Below are 26,483 nucleotides of genomic sequence, written 5' to 3' on the forward strand. Positions count from 1 at the left end.
GCTGTTCACACATATTATATGTACCGTATTCCTCAGGGGTGTCCAACCTGCGGCCCAGGATGGCTATGAATATGACCCAATACAAAGTATTGGGGAATTTTCTGTAAAAATGCGTTTACACTTAGGCCCCATACACACGAGAGGATTTATCCGCAGATACGGTCCAGCGGACCGTTTCCACGGATAAATCCTCTCAAAGATTTCCGCTGATTTCGATGGGATGGAGTGTACACACCATCGCATTGAAATCCGCGCGGAAATCCTCTGCCGATGACGTGTCGCGCCGTCGCCGCGATTATGACGCGGCGACGGGCGCGACGCTGTCATATAAGGAATTCCACGCATGCGTCAAATCATTACGACGCGTGCGGGGAATCCCTTTGGACGAATGGATCCGGTAAGTCTGTACAGACGAGCGGATCCATCCGTTGGAATGGATTCCAGCAGATGGATATGTTGTGCAGCACAGCAAATATCCGATCTGCTGGAATCCATCCCAGAGGAGATTTCTCCGCGGAAACAGATCCGCTGGCGTGTACACACCATAGGATCTATCCGCAGAAACCCATTTGCTGGGATTTATCTGCGGATGGATTCTATCGTGTGTACGGGGCCTAAGTGAACACATGCTGCGGAAGGAAATTTGACAGCGTCTATTTACTGGACTTTTGTAGGTTTTATCTCCCCCACCCCAAAAAAAATCTTCCACTCTTCACAATCACACCTTATTTATGTCATCAGTTGTCGGCAGCACCTACAGTATCTCACAAAAGTGAGTACACCCCTCACATTTTTGTAAATGTTTTATTATATCTTTTCATGTGACAACACTGAAGAAATGACACTTTGCTACAATGTAAAGTAGTGAGTGTACAGCTTGTATAACAGTCTAAATTTGCTGTCCCCTTAAAATAACTTAACACACAGCCATTAAATGTCTAAACCGCTGCCAACAAAAAAGAGTACACCCCTAAGTGAAAATGTCCTAATTGGTTCCAATTAGACATTTTCCCTCCCCGGTGTTATGTGACTCCTTAGTGTTACAAGGTCATTTTAATACACATAACTTAATTTCTGAACATATTGGTTTTGGTTTCTTTGTATGTAGGGATTGTATGGGTTGTTACTGATGTGGTAAAAATGTCATGTCCCCTTTAGAAATATATTAACCAAGAAAAATGGTGATGTATTGAATACTTATTTTACCCGCTGTATATAAATATTTATATACAGTATATATATATATATATATATATACATACACACTTACTATATAGGTTTCTTGTATTTTTCCTAGAATGGATAGTCGTAGGTGGATGGACGTGGATGGTTCTTGGGTGTACAGCACAAACCACCCCAGGAGGCAGCCAGACAGTCACCTGAGATATAGCACTTTACCTGGCAGAAACCATGATGTATACAGAGGAGTCCCAGACATGTCCAGACGGCCAGCAGATAGCAGAGGAAAATATGGCACCATCCCCGGCAGGTAAGTTTCATAAAAAGTTACTATAGACTGAATTTACAAAACTAACACACCAGAATATGGCTACTGATTTAAAAAAAAATTATAGTTAATTTCAGTTTAGTCAAATTAGATATATAGGGCCAGATTCACAGTCAGCGCCGTAAATGTAGGCGGGCGTAGCTTATCGTAGTTACAAAGCACTTGCGTCTAAAGTTACGGCGGCGTAGCGTAATTTTATGTAAACTAATCATGACCCCACGTAAATGACGCTTTTTTCGAACGGCGCATGCGCACGCATGCTCAGTATCACGTCGAATTTTCAAATGAAATTACGCCCGCTCAATGCCTAGTCGACGTGAACGTAACTTACGTCCAGCCCCATTCACGGACGACTTACGCAAACGACGTAAAACACGACGCTGTTCTGACGTTTCCGCCGGTACGTTCGTGAATCGGCGTATCTAGCTCATTAGCATATTCAACGCGGAAATCTGCGGAAGCGCCAATTAGCTGCCAGAGGAAATATGCACCCTAAGATACGACGGTGTAAGAGACTTATGCCACTCGTATCTTAGCCGAATTTATGCGGAACTGATTCTAAGAATCAGCCGTATAGATACGATGGCTCTCATTCGGACTTACGACGGCGTACATGGCGATACGCCGTCGTAAGTCCTTTGAGAATCTGGGCCATAAAGTTTGGATAAGGAAGCAAGTGGAGGGGTCCAGTCTTAACCACTTCAATACCAATTTTGGCTATGGGGCAGGAAGTGAAGGGAAATCTCTGCAATGGGACAGAGATAGTAAAAAATAAACTGACAGAGACTATAAACCTCCCTTACTCGATCGAAAATGAAAAAAAAAAGTGTTGCCTATAGTTTAGCCTACTTTAAGTACAAATTTCTGATAAATTTATGGAGAGGACTAAGAAGATATAACCATTCCAATGGTGCAGCAGAAAAGATATAGCACAGTGAGGAAGGTTTGTGGTCCAGGATGATAGAAGCAGCTTGCGTTACACTAACAGTGTAGCGCAAGCCGGCGTGGACTTTTTCCGTGCTGCCCCCCTGCAAAGTAAGTTGCAGCTGCTAAGTAAGTGACGTCACAGTTCCCAGAATTTCCAGCCATGTTCAGCGACTGTGACCAGACCAAAGCGGACTAAAACAGGGTATATATACACATTTTTTTTTCAACAGGTTAAGCAGGATAGGTAGGAGGGGGACATTTTCAGCAAAGATAGAGTTAGGTTGGAATTCCACTTTTTTTTATTTTTTTATTTAAAGATAAGACACAGATACAGACATAAAAGAAAACTTTGCATTACATATAGATTGTGATGAACATATCAAGTATAATAACCATACAGAACAGTTGCATGTGAGTAAAGGTCGCTATTCAGTCAGACTCATACCACTCGCTGAAGTCTAATATAGGGTAAGCATAAACATCTGTGCTTATCACATTTTGTTTCTTTTTTATTCAAAGAGAGAAATGGGAAAGGGAAAGATAGAGAAAATGAGAGAATGAGGGCAGAGAAAAAGAGAGAGAGAGAGAAAGAGAAAAAGAAAGAGAGAGAAAAAAAACACAGAAACCTCAAGGGAGGGGGGGGTGGGGAATGGGGCAATTACCCCCAGGGAGCCCAGATTGGTAACGCTGAATTGGCAATGGAGATCCTAAACGGTGGATCCTGCCATGTATTGGAGGAATTCATCAGAGAAGCGAAAGAGGTTCCAGTGGATCCATTTGGACTTAAATTCCTCTGACTTATCTTGCATCGCAGAGGTCAGATCTTCTATTTGCTCAATGTCCTTCACTCTTTAGAACCATTGGGCTACCATTGGCGCAGTCTATTGCTTCCAGAGAGGTGGGATGCTGGCCCGAGCAGCATTAAGGAGATGCTTGAGGAGGAATTTATGGTAAAGTTTCCTTGATAGGGGAGTAAGGTTAAGGAGAACCGGAGCTGGTTTATCCCGAAGGGAGATGTCTGTGAGTTTCTGTATGAGCTTAAGTACCGGCTGCCAAAAAGTTTGGAGCACAGGGCAGTCCAAAAAAAATATGTAATAGGGTGCCTGGGTGTAAGCCGCAATGCCAACATTGGTCAGTTTGTAGAGGAAATATCTTAGTCAGCACGGAGGGAGTTCTGTACCAGCACGTCACTATTTTATAGGTGGTCTCTTGATATTTGCTACATAGAGAAAATGTCTGTGTGAAAAAGAGTATGCATTCTTTTTGGGGGTCTGTGAAGGTGACTTGCAAGTCTCTCTCCCATTTTGCTAATAATGGGGGGTCTTCAGTGGCGTGAAGGTCTAACAAGGATTTGTAGGAGGTAGATAAGGACCTCTGGATCGGTCCCTCCCCCAAGCAGAGTTCCTCAAAAGAGTGGAGCTGTCTGACGAAGTGAGCTGGTTTAGGCAGTGAGCTGAGAAAGTGAGATAGTTGGTTGATCCTCCAGCGGTCTAATGAAAGTGTGGCCTGACCTGAGAGCAAGTTCTCCGTAGCTAGCCAACCGGAGGAACGCAAGAATGAGGAGGCCCTCATGAGTCCTTGTGGGGCTTGCGAAAGAAAGAACGGGTCGGTAAGGCCAGGTATGAAATCCAGATGACCAATAAGTTGCGTCAGTGGGAATGGAAAATTTCATAGTGAGGCTAAACGGAAAAACATTTTCAGTTTCATAAGAGTTGACCCAATCAGTGGGTGAGTAGTCAGATGGGTGGCAGGAGTATTCCCTGCCCAAGGAAGACCCGCTAGGGGGGCCCTGGCTGCCTCCTGTTCCAGCGACACCCAAAGCTTCAAATCACTGTGACGGCACCAGTCCACGACCCTAATCATATGTGCCGCAGTATAGTACAGGGCTGGGTCTGGAAACCCAAGACCGCCTTTAATCTTTGGTCGTAGTAGAAGTGCTCTGCCGAGACGTGGATGTTTACCACGCCATATGAATCTGATGAATATGAAATTTATGGCGTGAAAGAATGAGTTACCTTGACAGGCAGCGCCTGCAATAAATACAGAAGTTTTGGCATTGCATTCATTTTAAGTATATTGCAGAGGCCGAACCAGTAGAGGGCCAGATAGCCCCACCTCCCAAGATCAGCCGTGAGCATAGACAAAATGGGCTGGAAGTTGAGGGCAACAATGTCTTGTAAGTTTGCAGAGATTTTTGTTCCTAGGTATTGAATCGAGCGGGCAGCCCATTTGAACGGGAAGAAGGGGCGTAGGTTAGAAATGGTAGAATCCGACCAGGAAACACTTAAGGCATATGATTTTTTGTAGGTTAACCTTAAAATTAGACAGGGTGCCATAGCGCTTCAGATCCTGTAACAGGGAGGGTAAAGAGGTGAGGGGCTCAGTAATGTAGAATAAAAGGTTGTCAGCATAAGCCGCAACTTTGTGTTGACATTGGACAGACTGGATGCCTCTGATGGACTAATTATCTCTGATATTGTGTAGGAAAGGTTCCAGGAAAAGGACCAACAGCAGTGGAGATACGGGGCAGCCCTGTCTGTTGCCATTCGAGATGGAGAAAGGGCTGGAGTCGTAGCCATTCACCCGAACGTTCGCTGTGGGATTATCATAGATGGCCGATATCCATGACAGGATGGGATCTTGCATACCCAGGAATTTAAGTGCCTCCCAGAGGAAAGACCAGTCCACCTTGTCAAAAGCCTTCTTGGCATCTGTGGATAGGAGCAGCAGGGGCAATCAGGAACGCTTTGCTTTATCTATGGTGTTCAGTGTCCAGTTAGTTTTGTCCCTGGCCTCTCTAGTCTGGATAAAGCCGACTTGGTCTGTTCCAATTAGACGTGGTAATAAGACATTCATCCTAGAGGCAAGGATTTTAGTGAATAGCTTCATATCACAGTTCAAAAGCGAAATGGGCCTTTAACTGGCACATAATAGTGGGTCCTTACCCAGCTTAGGGATCACAGATATAAAGGCGCACAGCATGTTTGCCGGGAGGTTGTGTCCGTTGATCACAGCATTGAAGGCCGCAAGAAAGGAAGGTGCCAAAGTGTCCTGGTACATTTTGTACTAGGGAAGGGTGAATCCGTCCGGACCAGGAGCCTTACCGGACCGGGTGTCAGCTATTGCGGCTACGAATTGCTCTGCGGTAATAGGTTTAGATAAGTCCTCCCGTTCCTCTGTCGTCAGTGTAGGGAGGTCAGTTTCTCAAAGATAATTGCAGATATCCAGGGTGTTCTGGGGTAAGAACCGGGGGGCGGAAATTGGATACAAATTATACAATTTGAAGTAAAAAGCACAGAAAGTATCCGCTAATTCTGGAGATGAATGAACTCTGGAGCCCGATGACGAGACAGGAGCGGGTACGTTTGTCTGAGAGCAATTGGCACGTAATACGTTGGCCAATAGCCGACCGCATTTGTCGCGGTATTCATAAAAAGAACAAAGGGCCTTCAGCAGTACATGTTTCGCCTCGAACATGGAATGATCCTGTATAGCGGGGATAAGCAATTAGCGGACCTCCAGCTGTTGCCAAACTACAAGTCCCATCATGCCTCTGCCTCTGGGTGTCATGCTTGATGCTGTCAGAGTCTCGCTATGCCTCATGGGATTTGTAGTTTGGCAACATCTGGAGGTCCGCTAATTGCTTATCCCTGCTGTATAGCTTCCCGAAGACAGAACAATTCCGCTTCAGTAGCACCATCTGCGCCAGGAGATCAGACAAGGTTTTAACGCGACGTTGTTTGGCCACGTGATTGTGTTTGATTAGTATGCCTCTAATGAAGCACTTGTGCGCTGGCCACACTGTGGTCGGATTGTCCACCGAGTCTATATTGACAGAAAGATAGGACTTAAGTTCCCTGAGGACATCTGCGGCAATCTCAGGGTCTTTTAGGAGCACCTCGTTAAGTCACCACATGGATGTTCTGGGGGATGCTTGTGAAATTGCCAGTTCCAATAGAATCGGGGCGTGATCATAAAGTCCTATGTGGCCTTTATATCTGTCTTAGTAACCATGGGGATAGCTGAGTGTTTTAGGAAAAAAAGGTTGATTCTGGAGTAGGACCCATGGATGACAGAATAGAAGGTATAATCCCGTTCTTGTGGGTGGACTATTCTCCAGATATCAACTAGTTGATGTGAGTGCAAAAGATTTTTTAGATGAAGTCGGGTTCCCCTTGGGAGGGAAGACAAGTTAGAGGAGGAGTCTTTGTGAGGGTCCAGTGTTAAGTTGAAATCCCCTCCCAAGACAAGGGTTCCTTCAAGCAAGGAGTCGAGGGTGGACAAGAAAGCCTCAAGGGTGGGGAGAGGGTTGGAATTCGGGAGGTAGATGTTCGCAAGAGTGAAGGTCTGAAAACAAACGTTTCCCTTTATGAGCAGGAATCTGCCCTCCTGGTCGTGGTACTCATCGAGAAATTGCCAGTGGAGGGACTTAGTGGTCACCAGGCATGGGAGTGTTGACTTTGACTTTTCTAGGCACTGATAACACAACAAGAAAAATAACGTAAAAAATATTTATTGACATAAAAACCATTTGAGCCAAACCCCACAATAGAAAACAGCGTTATTGATAGCAGAGAGCCGTCACGCATCTGTTAAAGTGGAGAAAGCCAAAACCTCAACCGGTTTCGTGATTAGTACCGCTTCTTCAGGAGGATCTGTATGATGTACAATACAATTTACAAGAACTATCAACAATATAAACAAAATAAGTATAAAGATACAGCATTTTAACATCATGAATACAGTCAATTGTCAGAAAAAAATATGTCTATCTGCTCACCAGAAAAGGTTTGGGTGTCTTGTCTGCCCTAAAGTGAGTCTCCTGGAGAAATGCAATTTGAGCCCTTTGTCTCCATAGCCCAGCGAGACAACTAGTACTCTTCTCCTCCACGAGAGGATCTCAACAGACATGTTGTCTAATTTCTATATCAACTTGCGTCGACACCTGTGTTGAAGGAGGAAACAAAAAAGAGATAAAGCACAAAAGGAAGAAAATGAAAGGGAAGAGGAGATCTAGTCAAGGGCATAGACTCTGCAGAGAAAAGCTATTGCCACCAGGGCAGAGTGTTTCTAGCACACGGAGTAGTAAGGCACAGCTGAGTTCCGGGCCCCAGCCATTGGAGCCCCCGCAGCCTTTGTGGTTTTGTGGTTAAGGCACCATTATTACCCAGCAAACGAAAACAAAACATGGAATTCTACTTTAATCGTAGCTCATAGTTGTGGGTAACAGCATTAAAGGGGTCTGCTCCTGTGTTTGACTTTTGTGGATACATGGGCACTCTGCTACAGTTAAGTTCAACAAAGCCGATCAACAAGAGTCTGGCTGCCTACCAAGGAGACAAGATGAAGTGTAAAATGTTGCTTTGTGTTTTCATGGGTTTCTATCAGTATCCAAATCTTTTTGGTAGATTCATTGGCATCTGGTGCATGTGTGTGTTTTGTGTATGGCTATAGTAAGATTCACCCTTCACACAGCACACAGGAACAGAGCTGAGGATGTCAATCACAAGCTGTGTACTGGAGCTCCCACTCCTGTCACTTTATTACCTCTTGGTATCTGCATATAGCAGAGCAATGAGTCAGCCAAGAGAAATGGCACTTAGTGCTCTAGATTAAGGCAGGTACACACTAGAAAGGGGTATGCTTTGCAAAAACAAACACAAATTCCCAGTTCACTTACTAGCTGGCCTGCAACAAAACCAATTTGACCCTGTCTAAGGCGAGCGGATATCCGATGAAAACGGTCCCCCGGACCGTTTCCATCGGATATGTCCGCTGGCGGATTTTGATCTGATGGCTGTACACACCTTCAGATCAAAATCCCCGCGGAAAACATCCGCGGTGACGTGGCCGCGCCGTCGCCGCGACGATGACCTTTGCCTGTGGTGAGCACACCCCTCTTTAAAGATACAGGGACACACAGGACACTCAGCAAGGGCAAAATGGCAGCTGAAGGCATCCAGTGCATCACTGTACCAATTTACCAACTGTACAAATAAATACAAACCACCCCAACCTATACCCAACTTTTGCAGCAAGGAACACATGGAAGGGCAACGCAGATCAAAAATTCCTAGCTCACTTACCAACAAGCAATGAAACCAAATTTTTGGTTTAGGGATAGGCTTTGTTCTACACACTATAGAGGTATATGCTTTGTTCATATTTCATGTCAGAGGCTTACAACCACATTTAACCGCTTAAGGACCGCCGCCTGTAGATATACGTCCACAGAATGGCACGGCTGGGCAGATGGATGTACCGGCACGTCCTGTACATCTACCTAGCCGTGGGCACGTGCCCGCGACCCGGTCCGAAGCTCCGGGACCGTGGTACCCGATCGCCGATGGGGTCCCGCGATCGGTCCCCGGAACTGAAGAAGGGGGAGAGCCGCGTGTAAACACGGCTTCCCCGTGCTTCACTGTGGCGGCTGCATCGATCGTGTCATCCCCTTTATAGGGAGACACAATTGATGACGTCACTCCTACAGCCACACCCCCCTACAGTTGTAAACACACACTAGGTGAAACATAACTCCTTCAGCGCCCCCTGTGGTTAACTCCCAAACTGCAACTGTCATTTTCACAATAAACAATGCAATTTAAATGCATTTTTTGCTGTGAAAATGACAATGGTCCCAAAAATTTTTCAAAATTATCCGAAGTGTCTGCCATAATGTCGCAGTCACGAAAAAAATCGCTGATCGCCGCCATTAGTAGTAAAAAAAAAAAAATTCATAAAAATGCAATAAAACTATCCCCTATTTTATAAACGCTATACATTTTGCGCAAACCAACCGATAAACGCTTATTGCGATTTTTTTTACCAAAAATAGGTAGAAGAATATAGTATCGGCCTAAACTGAGGAAAAAAAATGTTTTTTTATATATTTTTGGGGGATATTTATTATAGAAAAAAGTAAAAAGTATAGCATTTTTTTCAAAACTGTCGCTCTATTTTTGTTTATAGCGCAAAAAATAAAAACCGCAGAGGTGATCAAATACCACCAAAAGAAAGCTCTATTTGTGGGAAAAAAAGGATGTCAATTTTGTTTGGGAGCCACGTCGCACAACCGCGCAATTGTCTGTTATAGCGACGCAGTGCTGAATCGCAAAACCTGGCCTGGGCCTTTAGCTGCCTAAAGGTCCGGGGCTTAAGTGGTTAATGAAGCAGTAGACTTAAAAAATTGAACATGGCTTTTAAAATAGCTATAACTAAATAATTTAAGCTTATATGAGATTTTAGTGATTGGGTTTACATATATTTTAACATTTTTCTGTGCACCAATGGAGCATACGGTTGTATGACCTGGCTGCATGTACTTTGTAAAACCACATTTGGATTGTGGGATGAAACCTGATCGCCTAAAGATACACATGTGCAATTCTCGCAAAATAAGGTCTTTGTTGAATTGAAACCCAGGATACCAAGCAGCTTTCATACCCCCTACTTACTGTACTGCTTCATGACAATTGTTTGTCTAACCTAATGTGACATTGCTTTGTTACATCTTTTATTTTTTACACTAAGCAATTAGGCAATACTGTAGCATAATGATTCTATGATTCTTAGCATACCGCAGTGGATGAGTGTAGTTGTTTTATTGCTACTTTGTTCATATAATTTTAAATATGACTTTGCAAGGTTTAATTTGTTGGTGCCTTTTGAAGTGATGAAAATGTAATGTGTTTCTTCCTGGGTGGAGGATAATTAACTAAGCATTCTGAAACTGCAGAACATGTACCACTATCCTATGTAAGGAGACCAGCAACAGACCAGGTAAGAGTTCAATGGCTGACATATGTTCCCTTTAACTGGTGTTGGTTGTACGCTCTAAATCTGTGTAAAAAAAAGACTTCTCATTAACTTATTTGTTCTTTTAGGTCAAAACTATAAGTGCCCTGTATTTTTATGCTAATTGTTAACATACTTTTCTTAAACATTTATTTTTCCAAGAGCACCATTCTACTATTATTTACTCTTCACTTTCTTCCATTTTTTATGACCTATTTTTTCTATTTTTTTAGATATTGTATATAGAATAGTTAAATGCTAAACAATTTCAACTTAATATTCATTTACAAGAATTAATTTAATTTAAAAACACATTTTCTTAGTTGTACATTACAGGACACAAGATGATTCTGGCAGTGGCGTAGCGTGGGTTGTCAGCGCCCGGGGCAAGGCAAGTAATTTGCCCCGGGCCTGTGGAAATTTAGCACTCCCCGAGTCCTGTCCCTTCCTACAATAGTATTGACCAGCCTGATTCCTACACTGACCACTACACGAACCTACCTGATTCCTATACTGACCACTACACTGACCTACCTGATTTCTATACTGACCACTACACTATACTGCACTGACCACTATACTACACTGACCTACCCGATTCCCACACTGACTACTACACTGACCACTATACTAACCTAGCTGATTCCTATACTGACCACTACACTAACCACTATACTACACTACACTAACCACTATATTGACTACTGTACTGACCACTACACTACACTGACCACTATACTATACTGACCACTACACTGATCAATACACTAACCACTATACTGACTACTGTACTGACCACTATACTATACTGACCACTACACTGACCAATACACTATACTGACCACTACACTGACCAGGACCGATGCAAGGATTTTTGCCACCCTAGGTAAAACCTAATTTTGACACCCCCATTGGAGATTTTTGTGGTGCCTTCCAATAACCCCCCCCCCCCCCTGTAGTGGAGGTGTGCTGTGCGGGGTAGTGGAGGTGTGTCGGGATTGTGATGTCCAGGATGACATAGCTGTAAGACAAGTGGGGGGAGTGGGCTGGTGTGTGGAAGTCCTGCGGCTCCGATCTCATTGTTCATAGAACACACAGTAGGTGTCCATGCCTCCACCCACGTTTCTCTCCTGTTCCTGTGTGTGTTGTACCCCTATTTATGGACCCCTCTCAGCTCCCATCCTTGGACCCCTCTCAGCCCCCATCCATGGACCCCTCTCAGCTCCCATCCATGGACCCCTCATCTCATGTGACAGTCCCAGCTCCTGTTAATGTCATCTCCCACTGATTCCACCCCCCCATGGCTGTGACAATCCCACCTCCACTGATTTCCTCCTGTCTTGTCCCATTCATGTGTATATTCGTGTGTCTTTCCTCTCTTCCCTCCATCTCTCCCCCAGGCTGCTCCCCCTCTCCTCTCCATTGCTCTCTCTTCTCCTCCAGGCTGTGACTTTCCCTCTCCCACATTCCTCTCATCTCCACGGTGGAGGCTCCACCCCCTGCTGCCTGCGCTCTATTCACAGATCCGCGCTCTCCTTCCTCCCCAGCATTGGCTCAGCCTGCCTGGAAGAGTGTCAGCGGCTGCCCTCCTCCCGATCCCCGGTACCTTGCTAGAGTAATCCGGCTCGGAGCTGCTGACTCGCCATGTTTGGCACCTGCTTCACTCTGCAGCCTCTGTTCGGCGATAATCCCTGCCATGTACCAGTCCAGCATGTTCAGTCTCAGGCGCCCTGTGATTGGGCGTATGGGGTCATGTGCGGCAGCGGTGCTGGCCTGTCCATGGTCGTGGTATATCCTGGAGTCCTGCCTCCACCCATGTTCAGTCTCCTGCACCCTGTGATTTGGTGAAGGCGGGACTCCAGGATCTACAGCGATAGTGGACAGGCCAGCACCACCGCCGCACATGACCCCATACGCCCAATCACAGGGCGCCTGAGACTGAACATGGCGGAAGAGCCGCACGGGGACACAGTAAAGTATATTTAGGAGGCAGTGAAATAGAGTTCTTGCACATAACCTATAAACACACTAATAATGTGACCCAAAGGTGCATAGGCAGTGAATGGTGAAACAATAAATGCATATATAAACTTGGATAAAATTAAAACATAGTCCATATGTGATGTGTGAGGGCGGGGATGGCGCCCCATAAATGTGGTCTCTCTGAGGTAATTTCAGTCCGGTAAGAGTGCATTTTATACAAGGGTGACGGTTCACGTGGTGACTACATTAATGGATTAGCACGGCCTTTGCTTATTGTCACCTGTGGTGTTTCCCTTTAAGACACACATTTGGACTTTGAGATCTTCCCATATTTTATTTTAATTTTGCCAGGTTCATCATGCTATGTTAGCGCTGCAACATATATGATATACCAGGGGTGGCCTGTCTATTAAGGGCGCACGGCCGACGCCTCCCCTTTCCATCGCCACCGTCACCCCTTTTTTATGAGTCCGGCCCCTTTCAGGACGCCGGGCGCATAAATTACAGTGGCAGTTTTTTTTTTAAGGACCTGATTAGAGCCAGATGCTCTAATAGGCTTCAAAATAGGGTTGACGCAGAGCAGTGCGCTCGGAGCCCAACCGGGTGTGTTAAAATAGCGAATGAATGAATAATCGATGTTCTAACACTGAACCGCCAATCAGGAAGCACGGGTGTGAGAAGCGTTTCACGATTGGCCAAAAGGAGAAGCGCTCTGATTGGCCGCTGAAGAGCTGAGAGGAGACAGAAGCCGCCAAGCAGGGGAAGGAGATGCTCATTTATGATGCCCGCGGAAGAGAGCTGGGAAAGCCGCCCATTGATGAGGTAAGTACACCGACCGATCCGACCCGGGGGGTAAAAAATTACCACCAGCCGCCACTGTGATATACCCTTTTTAACCTGTTGATTGGTATCTTGTGTTCCCATTGGCCTTTTGTTTGCTTTTGTCCACCCCTATGCTGGACTGGATTTGGATGTCCCAATATATTGGAATATTATCCTGTAGGACTAAGGAAATCGTTTTTTGTTTTTTTTGTCTTACCTTGGAGTACATTTTCAGGATGCAGATCCACTCCTATCATTGCTTGCTACTAATATGAGGCATGCTGGGAGTCGGAGGGGTTATCCTGGGCTGTCCTTACAGCTTTCCTTGCTAGCATACAGTACTCCTGAAGAAGGAAGAATGACCTATTGGTTCCAGAATCATCATGTATCCTGTAATGCATGACTAAGAATATGTGTTTTTTGATGCACTTAATTCCTATAAATGGACATGAAGTTAAAGTGGTTTTGCATTGAAGGGGTTGCAAACCTCCTGTGATGCAGGAGCCCCCCCTTTTACTTCACTGAACCCGGTCTTTCCAGCGAGGGGGATGAGCACACCAGCTCCAGCCATTGTCTTAGGTCCTGATTGGCTAGATTGATAGCAGCGCAGACATTGGCTCCCGCTGCTGTCAATCAAATCCAATGACGCGGGAGCCTCAAATGCCCCGAGGAAGAGCAGCTCTCCAACGGGGCACTCGAGAAGGGGAGGACCCAATAAAACGAGGATCAGGCCACTCTGTGCAAAATCAACTGCACAGAAGAGGTAAGTATGGCATGTTTGTTTTTTTATAAAAAAAACAAACCTTTACATATCCTTTAAGCTATGCTCTATATCTAAAACATACAAGTAACTAAGTCAGGAAAAAAATGTAAATAGCAAAGATGAAATAATGGTGCTCTTTGAAAGTTAAATTTGGTTAAACAAATAAATATCTGAACTAAAACGAAGTATGGTTGTAATTACTGTCCCGTAATGTATTTCAAGAAAGGATTTTACAGATAAAATAAAAATCCAATTGCTAATACAAATACACTTCTGTTCCAGTCCACCCATAAGACCCTCTTTACATTTTTAGGTGCTTTGCTGGCTGCAACTTTGGTGCTGTTTTCATCAAACAGAGAGATCAATTGTATTGCATGTAAAGTGCGCTAAATCTCACATATGCACATCACTTGCAACTGTGTGGCTAGAACTTCAAAACGAATTATGGGTCAATTTAATCCATTACTTTTGTTGCTTTAACATTTGACATTTCGATTCCATTCCATTTTTAGGCTTTTCTCTAATTAAAGTGGTTGTAAACCCTGTTACACCACGTGTACCTACAGGTAAGTCTATAATAAGGCTTACCTGTAGGTACTGTAAATATCTCTTAAACCTGCACAGTTTAGGAGATATTTACCATGAACACTTGCGCCTACATCATTGGAGCATGCGCACTGAAGACATGGCTGGATCATGCCGCTTCTAAAGGTGGGCAGGTCCCTCACGCAAGCGTGGGAGTGATGTTATTACTGCTCCGGCTCCGGCCAATCACATTGCCAAAGCTCGGAAATAACTTCGGGAGACATGTCGCCGGTCATAATGGTGTGCGGGGACCACTGCAATAGCTTCGATCTAAGGTAAGTATTTTATAATAAGTTAGTATGCGATACATACTAGCTCATTATGCCTTTGTTTTTTTGTTTTATATTGGGTTTACAACCACTTTAATAATAGTAGAGTTTTGAAGTGTGTTAGCCAAAAATTAGTGCAGATTTTGTAGTTTAATTCATAGCTTTTTTGGCTAATTTTTTAAAGATACAAGCTTCCAAAACCCCTTAGATTCCTTCCGTAGGATTTATACAGTTCAGAATCAGCAGGGTGACTTTTTTTTGGTACCTAACTATTAAACGCAATGTACTGCCAAAGTACGTTTCATCATAATAAATCATGTGCGTCATAAAGAAACCCTACATGAAAACCGAATAAAATTGGTTACATGTATATGAACTGTCATGAAGAGTGTGTTGATTGCTAGGTTTGGAAATTAGTCTTACTCCAACAGCAGTAGGACCCATTTTCTGTGACTAGAGTTAAAGGGGTAGATTCAGAAAGAAGTTACGCTGGCGAATCTATTGATACGCCGCGTAACTTCTAGGATGCTCCGGCGTATCTTTTTTCTGTATTCAGAAAACAAGATACGCCGGAATTTGGCTAAGATCCGACTAGCGTAAGTCTCTTATGCCGTCGTATCTTAGTTGCATATTTACGCTGGCCGCTAGGTGGCGCTTCCGTCGATTTACGCGTGGAGTATGCAAATTAGGTAGATACGCTGATTCAGAAACCGGCGCATTTTTTTACGTCGTTTACAGTAGGCTTTTTCCGGCGTAAAGTTACCCCTGCTATATGAGGCGTATCCTATGTTAAGTATGGACGTCGGGCCAGCATCGAATTTTCCGTCGATTACGTCGTTTGCGCAAGTCGTTTGCGAATAGGGCTGTGCGTAATTTACGTTCACGTCGAAAGCATTGGCTTTTTGCGGGTTAATTTGGAGCATGCGCACTGGGTTACGTTCACGGACGGCGCATGCGCCATTAGTCAAAAACTTCAAATACGTGGGATCAGCCTTCATTACCATACAACACGCCCACTACATGGATAATTTGAATTCCGCGGGCTTACGACGGACCACATACACTACGCCGCCTTAACTTGGGGCGCAGGTTCTTTCTGAATACAGAACCTGCCTCACTAAGTTACGGCGGCGTAGTGTATCTGAGATACGCTACGCCCGCAGAAATTTACGCCAATCTACCTGAATCTACCCCAAAGTGCTTAGTTATATAGTAGTTCAGAAAGGTATCTCTGTTCATATAGTACACAATCAGCAAATAACAGAAATTGGAATACTACAGATACCGTTTAATAATCCAAATTCACTATGTGCGATATGGGGAGTTCCAAATAACGCATAGACGTCATATGCCTTGAAAAAGTATTCATACCCCTTGAAATTTTCCACATTTTGTCATGTTACAACCACAAATGTAAATGTATTTTATTGGGATTTTATGTGATGGACCAACACAAAGTGGCTCATAATTGTGGTGGGAGAAAAATGATAAATGGTTTTCAATTTTTTTTACAAATAAATATCTGAAAAGTGTGGCGTACATTTGTATTCAGCCCCAGTACAATACTTTGTAGAACCACATTTCACTGCAATTATAGCTGCAAGTCTTTTTGGGTATGTCTCCAACAGCCCTGCACATCTGGAGAGGGACATTTTTGCCCTAAGGCAAAATAGTTCAAACTCTGTCAGATTGAATGGAAAGTGCCTGTGAGCAGCAATTTTCATATCTTGCCACAGATTCTCATTTGGATTTAGGTCTGGACTTTAACTGGGCCGTTCTAACACATAAATATGCTTTGATCTAAACCATTCCATTATAGATCCGGCTATATGTTTGGGGTCATTGTTCTGCTGGAAGATGAACCTCCGCCCCAGTCTCAAGTCTTTTTCAGACTCTAATTGGCCTGTACTTGGCTCTATCCATCTTCCCATCAACTCTGGCCAGCTTCCCTGTCCCTGAAGAAAAGCATCCCACAACAGGATGCTGCCACCACCATGTTTCACGGTGGGGAGAGCCAATAATGACCAGGGTGATGTGCAATGTTAGTTTTCTGCCACACATAGCTTTTTGCTTTTAGGCCAAAAAGTTAAATTTTGGGCTCATCTGACTATAGAGCACCTTCTTCCACATGTTTGCTGTGTCCTCCACATGTCTTCTCGCAAACTGCAAATGGGACAGTTTATGGCTTTCTTTTAACAATGGCTTTCTTTTTGCCACTCTTCCATAAAGACCAGATTTGAGGAGTACATGACTAATTGTTGTCCTGTGGACAGATTCTCCCACCTGAGCTGTGGATCTCTGTAGCTCCTCAAGAGTTACCATGGGCCTTTTGGCTGCTTCTCTGATTAATGCTATTCTTGCCTGGCCTGTCAGTTTAGGTGGATTGCCATGTCTTGGTAGGTTTGCAGTTGTGCCATACTCTTTCCATTTTCGGATGATGGATTGAACAGTGCTCCATGAGATGTTCAAACCTTGGAATATATTTTATTATAACCTAGCCATGATTAAGCACTAACTCAGTGCGAAACGCGTCGGCTGTTCCCCTGTTCCTTTGCTGTAACCTTGTGAAGTGATGTATTTGCTGTTCGTTTGAATAAAAAGACAACCTTTTTGGTTATTGGAGTGTGGCTATCCATTTCCTCACTTTGTATCTTATGCATGGTCAGTGCATTGCCAGCACCCACGGTATCCTGAGTCAGTCTACTCTACATAACGACCCACCTGGAGCGGTGATCCTCTTTTTTCTCTATAACCTAGCCCTGCTTTAAACTTCTCCAGAACTTTATCCTGACCTGTCTGGTGTGTTCCTTGGCCTTCATGAAACTGTTTATTCACTAAGGTTTTCTACCAAACCTCTGAGGGCTTCACAAAACAGCTGTATTTATACTGAGATTAAACTATACACAGGTGGACCCTATTTACTAATTAGGTGACTTCTGAAGGCATTTGGTTCCACTAGATATTAATTATTGGTATCATAGTAAAGGGGGCTGAATACAAATGAATGCCACGCTTTTCAGATATTTTTAATTTTCCCTCCACTTCACAATTATCTGCCACTTTGTGTTGTTCTATCACATAAAATCCCAATAAAATACATTTACGTTTTGTTGTAACATGACAAAATGTGGAACACTTCAAGGGGTATGAATACTTTTTCAAGGCACTGTATGCAATTTGTTATAAAGATCCCCCCTCAAAAAACAAATCATATGTAGCACTATCCCCAAAGGAGCTGCTGGTTATTTTTGGGTGGCACGTTACCTCTGTATACTCGCTGCCCAGGGTGAAAGGAGAGTCTGATGAATTCCAATGTCCACACAATGCACTTATTTTTCTTAGATTTATTTTGCAGAACTTCCGTAAAAAAGGAGGATAAGGGGTGGAAAGGTAGATAGGTTCAGGTACATAGTCACAAATAGGGAAACACTCCTGCTTCCAGCAAACAGTTATCGTCGCCACTCTAGCCAGAGTGGATATTGCTCACCCGGATAGGTCCCTCTCACTGGCCTAGCAGCCGGGATGGCGCACAAAGTAAAGTACAGTCTCTGCCACAGACCTTCTTTTATGAGGAGACACTTTGGTCCGGAATCCTCTGCCACAGGATTCAGCACCCGGATCTCTCCAGCTTAGCTTTGGTAGAACTTTTAGACCCAACAGGCGACACTATTAAGCCTCTCGGTGTATGGTGCATCCTTCGATTAAGTTTCCAGGCCTTCTCGCCCTCTTGCATGGCCCTCTCCAGGATATGTCCTCCTATGGCTTCCTTCATGAAGTGGCTTCCTCCCACGGGACAGACAGCACAGGATCACCTTTGCAAAGCAGGCCCCAGCCAGACTACTGGGCCCTCAAATTAAGTCACAGCCCCGGGCCAACGTGGTCCCGAAACCAGGATTCAGGACATGCACCCCAGGCCAGGTGGGCCACGAGGCGTGTGGGACGACAGGCCGACGACCTCGCCCTAATGGCGTCTGTCCCTTAAGTACCCCTCCCCGGCATGCAGACTGAGCAACCACTCCCACTGATTCGGTGCCGAGGGGGACACCCAATGCACCTTGAACTTGCTGCTGCCACCCTTGGCCTGGGGTGGTAATGACACCCCCAGGCGAAGAATGGTGGATACTTCCAGCATAGTCACGACTGGAACAGAGGCTAAATTGCTCTTAATCATTCTTGTCTGAGACAAAGAACAGCTCAGACCCCACTAAATTTAAAGCAGCGCCTGATCAACAGGAGCAGGGCGCTACACATAAATCCTCCTTTTCTGTAAACAGAATAAATATTAACTGATGTATTAATTTATATGTTTAGAAGTGCAGTTAATCCTTGAAGTTTATGTATAGCCCAAGCTTTTTTTTTTTTTGTTTTGGCTAGCATAGGGAAGGTTCTGAGTACAGTTGAGGATATTGACTTTACTTAATGTCCTGGAGACACTAGTAATAGTAACAGTAATAGGAAATCTCTCAAAATTAGAGGAATTCCACTCTCAGACAGTTGTCACAAGTTTATGTGTCCTTATTCAAAGCTTTGCCTTCACCTATTTTCCTGGTGATAGCTCTAAAAGTTTGTTTTTTCAATCACTTTCTGTCTTGAAGACAGTGGACAGTCTAGTAGAAACGGGGGGGGGGGGGGGGGGGGTCGAACCCTATCCAAAATGAAACAAAAAATGCTCTAATGACATTAGAGGAAACAGAATGTGGAAAAACACAATATATTAGAACACAATATATATTTTTGTCTACTACAAAATGTGTTACCTATACATGATGCTAAGAAGAGTAAAACCTCACTACATACATATCTCTTAAATGTTTTCACAGGCATGTTAACAGAGGGCCTATAAAAGATCACTTGCCATTCAGACAATGGTCACCATCCAGACTGCAACAGACGGCAGTCTTGCAAGATTCTACAAACTGGGAACCATTCCTTTCATTGGGAAATAGAGTGGCTTCAGTGGGGCGATTAGAACCAAATGCTGATTCCAGAATAAGAGAGAGATCTTGGTATGACTGGGACATACCTACAAGAAACACTTTAGAGCATGAAAGAAGACGACACAAATTGCCCAGAGATTTAGAAATTGGGAATCTTTCCCCTGTAAATAAAGACAAGCACAAAGGGAAGCTTATGAAAGTAGATTCTGTCTATGGAGAATGGCAACCGGAAAATAGGCTTGAGAATAAGATGAAAGCATTAAATCCAAATGAATGGGAACCTTTACCTTACCCACCCAAGGCACTGCAAAATCAGATGTTATCACAAAAAAATAAGCTGGATCAGCCTCCACCAGAAAAAACAACTTCACTAGTGAGTGCCACTGGAACTGCAACTCAAGAGAAGAAAAGCTGGTGGTCCAAACTTGTAAAGCACTCTAAATCTATAGCAAGTGATGTGGTCAATATGGAGGCCCCACTAGAGACTCCAAAAGAGAGAGCCAATAATGACCAGAGTTACTTAGTTAATTATGGAGTCCACAAACTGGATGGTTTAAAGGAAAATATACCTCAAATAAGGAAGAGAAAAGGACCTCCACCGTATGTTCCACCACCTTCTTATAATTACCCTCATCGCACCTTTCCTAATAGCAAAGATAACCCTACCAACATTCAGGGACCTAACCAAGAGGTAACCAGTGATTCAGTTCTGCTAAATGAAAAAGAGGACTTCCAAGAAATTAGAGAAAAATTGCCAAGGTATAGTGTAGATCAATGGAAAGCTCCCAAAATAAATTTGCTACATACCAGTGTGAGAGAGAACAAAGGTGTTGCAGAGAAGAAACTTAAATGTAACCCCACGTATCATAGTGTTATGCAGGACCGAAAACTTCCAAGAGCTTATAACACATGGACAGGATCTACTTCTGATGATTATCTTGATCATATATATGAAGTTGTTGAAGGGGGAAGTCCAATTTCCAATATAGCTACTAGTCAGAAAACATATGGTGATCTAAGCTTACACACAGATGAAATGATCTATGGAACAGTTGCCATTCCTCTACAAAGAGATCCAGCTCTACAAAACACATTGCCAAGAATAACTGGCAAAGGAACCCATGACAGGCTTGAAGCAAACAAGAGCAAGAATACTACATCCTGTAGTAAAAGGCAAATGCCACAGTTCGATGATCGTCCTCCAATTCCACTGCATGGAGTAAAACTGCCAAGAGAGTTAGGTTTTAGCTATACAAGCGGAAAATTTCAGCCTGTTGATAAGATGTCAAGAGGAAAATACACAAATATTAATGAGTCTGAAAACTATGAACCAGATGATAGGTGGAAAAGACCATTAAGAGTTATATCTAGTAAAGAATCAAAGCTAAGAGCTACGCCATATACAAGTAAGCATGGGTGGTATAATTTTACTCTTCCACTAAATAAAGACTACATGAAAACATATATGCAGGAGGACATAGCTTTTTCTAGTCCTAGAAGCAAAAGCACTTTTAAGCAAGATGCAATCTTGCCTAAGTGGCGAGAACCTGGAAAAATAAGTACTTTGCCAAGCAGGGGACGCGATCACAGTCGCTGGAAGGCTGAAGATAAGCTGAAGCTAGAAATGAAACATAACCCTTTTCAGCCTTCAGTTGTACAGAGTAATAGGATGGGTAGAAGAAGAAATGCAACCAAGGAAGCCCCAGAAAAAAATCAGGCTCTATCTTCTAAAGACAGTGATGGCTTTTTTGTCATTGATGCAACATGTGTGGTGGTCAAGGCAGAATATATTTTTCCACCAGTAATGGAGCAGGTCACATTTTTACATGATGAACCATCAAAAGGAGAAGACCTTTCATGTAAAAAGCATTTAGCAGTGCCTGGCAAGAATGAAACAATACCTAATCCATTTGCTTGTTCAAAGACCTCTTCAAGTTCAACAATGAAAACCTCCTCAGAAAGGAGCCATTCTGACATTTACCATTTTAAGGAGTTGTCTACAGAAAGGGTGGTTCCAAGCATCACAGAAAGAGCTGTTCGTATCTTAGGTCTTTCTATTGGTGATATAGAATCCCTGAGTGAAACTCAAGATCACAGCCATGCAAAAGTGTCAAGTCCAAAGTCTGATAGAACATACAAAGATCCCAAGTCTCATGAAAAAGAATATAACTTACAGGGAGGAAACTGTTTTTCCCAAAAAAGAAATGATTATAAACTGAGGGATTGTAGAGGTCTTCCATGCATTCAAGAGGCAGCAGAATTATCTGGTGATTATGATGTTCATATGACTATCCAAGAGTCAGATGATAGTAATGCTCCTGTAAATCCTAATGACTTGAGATCAAAAGCAAATGTGCCATTTTCCAATACAAAATACAGAGAGGGCACAAAAAGCACCAGTGAATCATCTACGGTAGAAAGCTATAATTCAGAAATTCAACCAAAAGCACCTAGAGAAAATCGGATGAATGTACAAGAACCACATGTGCTTACCAAGACCTCCCCCATGAGAGAATTAGACATCTTCCTTCCAAAAGAAAATATCTTAGACATGAGCTCGACCACTGTTCCTGATCATATGACTCTTGAAATAACCATAACTGAGCAGTACCAGGATGTTCTGGAACCCATGATTACTGAAGAAACCTGCAAATCATCAGAAGAGATTTTGAAAACGTGTGTTCCTGAAAGGCCAGAAGACACATGTATATTAGACGCTAATGACACACAACCCCCCTATGAAGAGAATACCATATATGTGGTTGAAAATTACTGTGAAAAAAAACACTTAGATTCAAACGAAGAGCCTACACTAGAGAATAAGAAACAGAAAAATCGAAATAAATTTATCAGGGAAAGTCTGCAATCTGCCAGCCCTGCTGTGTCAGGTAAAATTGCTCATCCATGTTTGCCACAGAGTAGCCAAAGAGATGAAGACAGCTACCAGATTTCTCAAAGACCTTCATTAATACCACAAGTAAGGGCATACACTAGAAGACCTAATTACTATGCCAAAGACCTTAGGGAGGCAGTGTCACGAATCAGACGCCACACTGCCCCTGATTCTGACACAGATGAAGACATAGACCAATCAGTGCCTGAACTGACTACTCATGAGGAAGAGGGACCTGATGAAAGTGTGACTACAGATAGCTCAGACACATCAGACTCTGAAGTAACGGTAATTATGTGTGAAGCTGAAAAACAAAGAGATTATGTTTCACAGTCTAATGACATTTCAGATACAGAAAATATGAATGAAGATGTGACCATGGAAGTTTTAATGGACTCACCAGCTGCACCTGCAGCCTTTCAGAATGGAGAGATTGCAGCACAGTGTAACAAATCTCATGAACAGGAATCAGTCTTTGATCTGAATTGTTGCATCAAGGAGATACTTCAGGAACTGAGTAAAACAGAGCAAGAATTCTTCTCCAGCAATGAAGACCAATGTAATGACCCTGCAACAGGTAATGTGCCCTGAGTGATTATATGCTCAAAAAACAATTACTGCACCATCACCAATATGAACAATACTACTTACTTAGTAAACAGTTACGCCTAGTACACACATGCAGTTTTTCGGATTTTTGGCCCAACGGAAAAAAAAAGACACTGATCTCTTTTTATGTCCGGCAGTTTTCCCGTTGGAAAAACTGCGATGGAGCATACACACGACCGGTATTCCCTACCAAAAGCTCTCATAGCAGTTTTCCCGTTGGAAAAAACGGTTGTGTGTACGAGGCATTAGATATTAGAAGACTTATGCCCTGTACACACGATCGGTCCATACGATGAAAATGGTCTGATGGATTTTTCCATCAGTTATCTGATGAAGCTGACTGATGATCAGTCGTGCCTACACACCATCAGTTAAAAAAACAATCGTGTCAGAACGCGGTGACGTAAAACACAACGACGTGCTGAAAAAAATGAAGTTCAATGCTTCCAAGCATGCGTCGACTTGATTCTGAGCATGCATGGATTTTTAACCGATGGACGTGCCTACAGACGATCGTTTTTTTCTATAGGTTTTTTTATCCATCAGATAATTTTAAAACAAGTTCCTAATTTTTTAACCGATGGATAAATAACCAATGGGGCCCACACACGATCGGTTTAGTCTGATAAAAACGGTCCATCAGACCGTTTTCATCAGACAAACCAATCGTGTGTACGCGGCATTAGGCTCCTTTCACACTACTGCAACTTCAAAGTCGCGTTATTTTACCGTGATTTCGTCGCCGCGATTTTGCCACGATATCAGGGAATGCCTGTGTTTAGTGGCATCAAAATCGGACCAGTAGTGCAGGGACTAATTTGAAGTCGGAACGACTTGAAGTCCTAAAATGAATGGTTGTCATTGGAAATCATGGGAAACGACTTGTCATAAGACTTTGACATCACAAATCGTGGGACAAGTTGTATAAGTGTGAAAGGGGCCTAATATATGTATTTATAATACAGAGTAGTTGGATAGATTAGACAGTGCAAGTATTGCTGGCTGATGGTCCATTTGGAGCAGATCAGAACAAAACAATAGAATTATATGGTTTTACTGGTGTATGCACTTTTCTATGAATCAGGGGTCTCCAAACTGCGGCCCCTTGCTTTTATACGGTCCCTGGGGCACTTCTCCCACTGATTCAAGACACTATTCTGCCATCGAACACCAACAATGGAGCACCATTTCTGCCACTGACACTAATAATAGAGCACTATTCCTCCTTATGATACCAACAATGAGTCACTTTCCCTCTAACATAATACCAAAGTGGTGATGTTTACTCCGACTGATGAAAGAAAAAAATTCCACTCCTGCTGGCCACTATCTGGCCCTTCTGAAGTCTGAAGGACAATAAACCTGTCCTTCGTTTTGAAAGTTTGGAGACCCCTGCTACAAATCAACAAAAACGTCTTACCTATGCACCCTCTTTTTTGCTTGACTGAAAATTAATTTACATTTTGCGCCCTGTTTCTTAGGGTAATGGCAGACAAAAACTAACCATGTTAGAACTTTACTTATTGCAAAGTGAGAGAGGAGGTGTCAATTCCTATGGAGATTAATGAAGCAAACATTTCCCCATGATTGCAAAATGACAACTGGCTTTAAAAGCGCACTAGAGCTTAGCTTAAAAACACAATTGTGTTAGGCACTTATATAACATCACTTTTATACGGTATGTCATGTATAGCCGTGTACACACCATCACTTTATGTGATGAAAAAAAACGACGTTTTTAAAAACGTCAATTTAAATGACCGTATGTGGGGGAAAACGTCGTTTTATGTCTTGTGAAAAACGTCAAAAAAAAAAATGGAAGCATGCTTCAATTTTTTGTGTCGTTTTTCAAAATGTCGTTTTTTTGTTTCACAAAAAATCACAGTGTGTAGTAAAAAACGACGTTTAAAACAACGTTTTTAAACCCGCGCATGCCCAGAAGCTAGGTATGAAGCGAGCTTCAATTGAAAAGAGTGGTGAACGTAACCTCACTTTGCTAGAGCATTGTGAAAAAACGATGGTGTGTAGGCAACGTCGTTTTTGGAAAATTGAAGTTTCAAAAACGTTGTTTTTTACTTCACAGAAAACGTTGTTTTTTTTTCATCACATAAAGTGTGTACGCGGCACAAGGCTCCACGGATTCTAAAAATTTGAAATTCTATATAATTTTGATTTTGCCTTTCAGTCATTTAGTGCTGCAAGGATATACCATCCTCCAGGACCACTGTAGAAGCAATTTTAGTAGCTCAAGATGAAAATGTTCTTTTTCACAAGGTGATAAGCTTGCTTCACCCTAGCAAAGTGTAATGTGACATGAAACTCTATCCACGTCTAATGGTAGAAATACAGTATCATTTTTAAAGACCCCAGATTGTCAGTTGAGTTATGCCAATGCCACACTGGATTTATATATACAATAACAGTATGATCCACAAGAAGAGGTTGTAAAAAATCTATTGTCATCACCTTAGGAAATGGTCATACAGAGGAGGATACGGATAAAACATCTTCCAAGTGAAGCAAGCTTTAAGACATTTTACGAAGCTGAAAAAGGGATCGCTGTAACCTGAACATTGGAATCTTGTGTGGTTGTTTCTTACCAACAGAGAAAGTCAGATGATATATCCAAATGGGGTATTCAATGGCAAGTGGAATGCTTCTGACAAAAGTCTTTGTAGATGGACTGCTCTATTGTCAGATGAAAAATCAACTATTGTGCAAAATAATTTTAATAGTAACAGGAATGCTGTTTTTGTATTGCTGTTTTTATAGAATTAGCCAGATAATTAAAGTGAATGCATTACTTTTTTGTTAGATGCAGTACATTACAGTGTAGGAGAAAAAGAGAGTATTGGGAAGAAATAACTCATGTTTTAAGATGTAAACCATTAACATAAGTTTCAATGTTGCTTGGCTGGAGATACACTATTACCAACACTATATTGGGCCGCCTGCCTTTACACGCATGTGAACTTTAATTGCATCCCAGTCTTAGTTTGTAGGGTTCAATACAGACCTGCATAGTCCTCACCTCAACCTGATAGAACACCTTTTGGGATGAATTAGAGCGGAGACTGTGAGCCAGGCCTTCTCGCCCAACATCAGTGCCTGACCTCACAAATGCGCTTCTGGAAGAATGGTCAAACATTCCCATAGACACACTTTTAAACGTTGTGGACAGCCTTCCCAGAAGATTTGAAGCTGTTATAGCTGCAAAGTGTGAGCCTACTTAATATTGAACCCTACGCACTAAGACTGGGATGCCATTAAAGTTCATGTGCGTCTCAATACTTTTGGTAATATAGTGTATCTGTAAAATTGTGTCTACCATGAGATTTTTGAGTGGTTAATAAATATATAGCCAGATATTGATAGTGTAATGATACCACGGAGA

General features: G+C 42.9%; 1 protein-coding gene across 1 annotated transcript; it reads left to right on the forward strand.

Annotated features, from left to right (window-relative positions):
* The first annotated feature begins 1,301 nt into the window (after window positions 1-1,301).
* DDN (dendrin) lies at window positions 1,302-26,112 on the forward strand. Its single transcript, XM_040341174.1, has 3 exons — window positions 1,302-1,489; window positions 19,471-23,057; window positions 25,561-26,112. Exons 1-3 carry the CDS (start codon window positions 1,317-1,319, stop codon window positions 25,605-25,607), a joined length of 3,807 nt encoding a protein of 1,268 aa, XP_040197108.1. The 5' UTR covers window positions 1,302-1,316; the 3' UTR covers window positions 25,608-26,112.
* Window positions 26,113-26,483: the final 371 nt, after the last annotated feature.

This window comes from Rana temporaria, chromosome 2, assembly GCF_905171775.1.
Source record: "Rana temporaria chromosome 2, aRanTem1.1, whole genome shotgun sequence".
In the NCBI taxonomy this organism is placed as follows: Eukaryota; Metazoa; Chordata; class Amphibia; order Anura; family Ranidae; genus Rana; species Rana temporaria.

Coding starts and splice junctions, on each gene's coding strand:
- DDN (XM_040341174.1), top strand. CDS start 1,317: ATGGACGTGGATGGTTCTTGGGTGTACAGCACAAACCACCCCAGGAGG. Junction 1,490..19,470: donor TATGGCACCATCCCCGGCAG/GTAAGTTTCATA, acceptor ATGTTTTCACAG/GCATGTTAACAGAGGGCCTA. Junction 23,058..25,560: donor ATGTAATGACCCTGCAACAG/GTAATGTGCCCT, acceptor TCATCACCTTAG/GAAATGGTCATACAGAGGAG.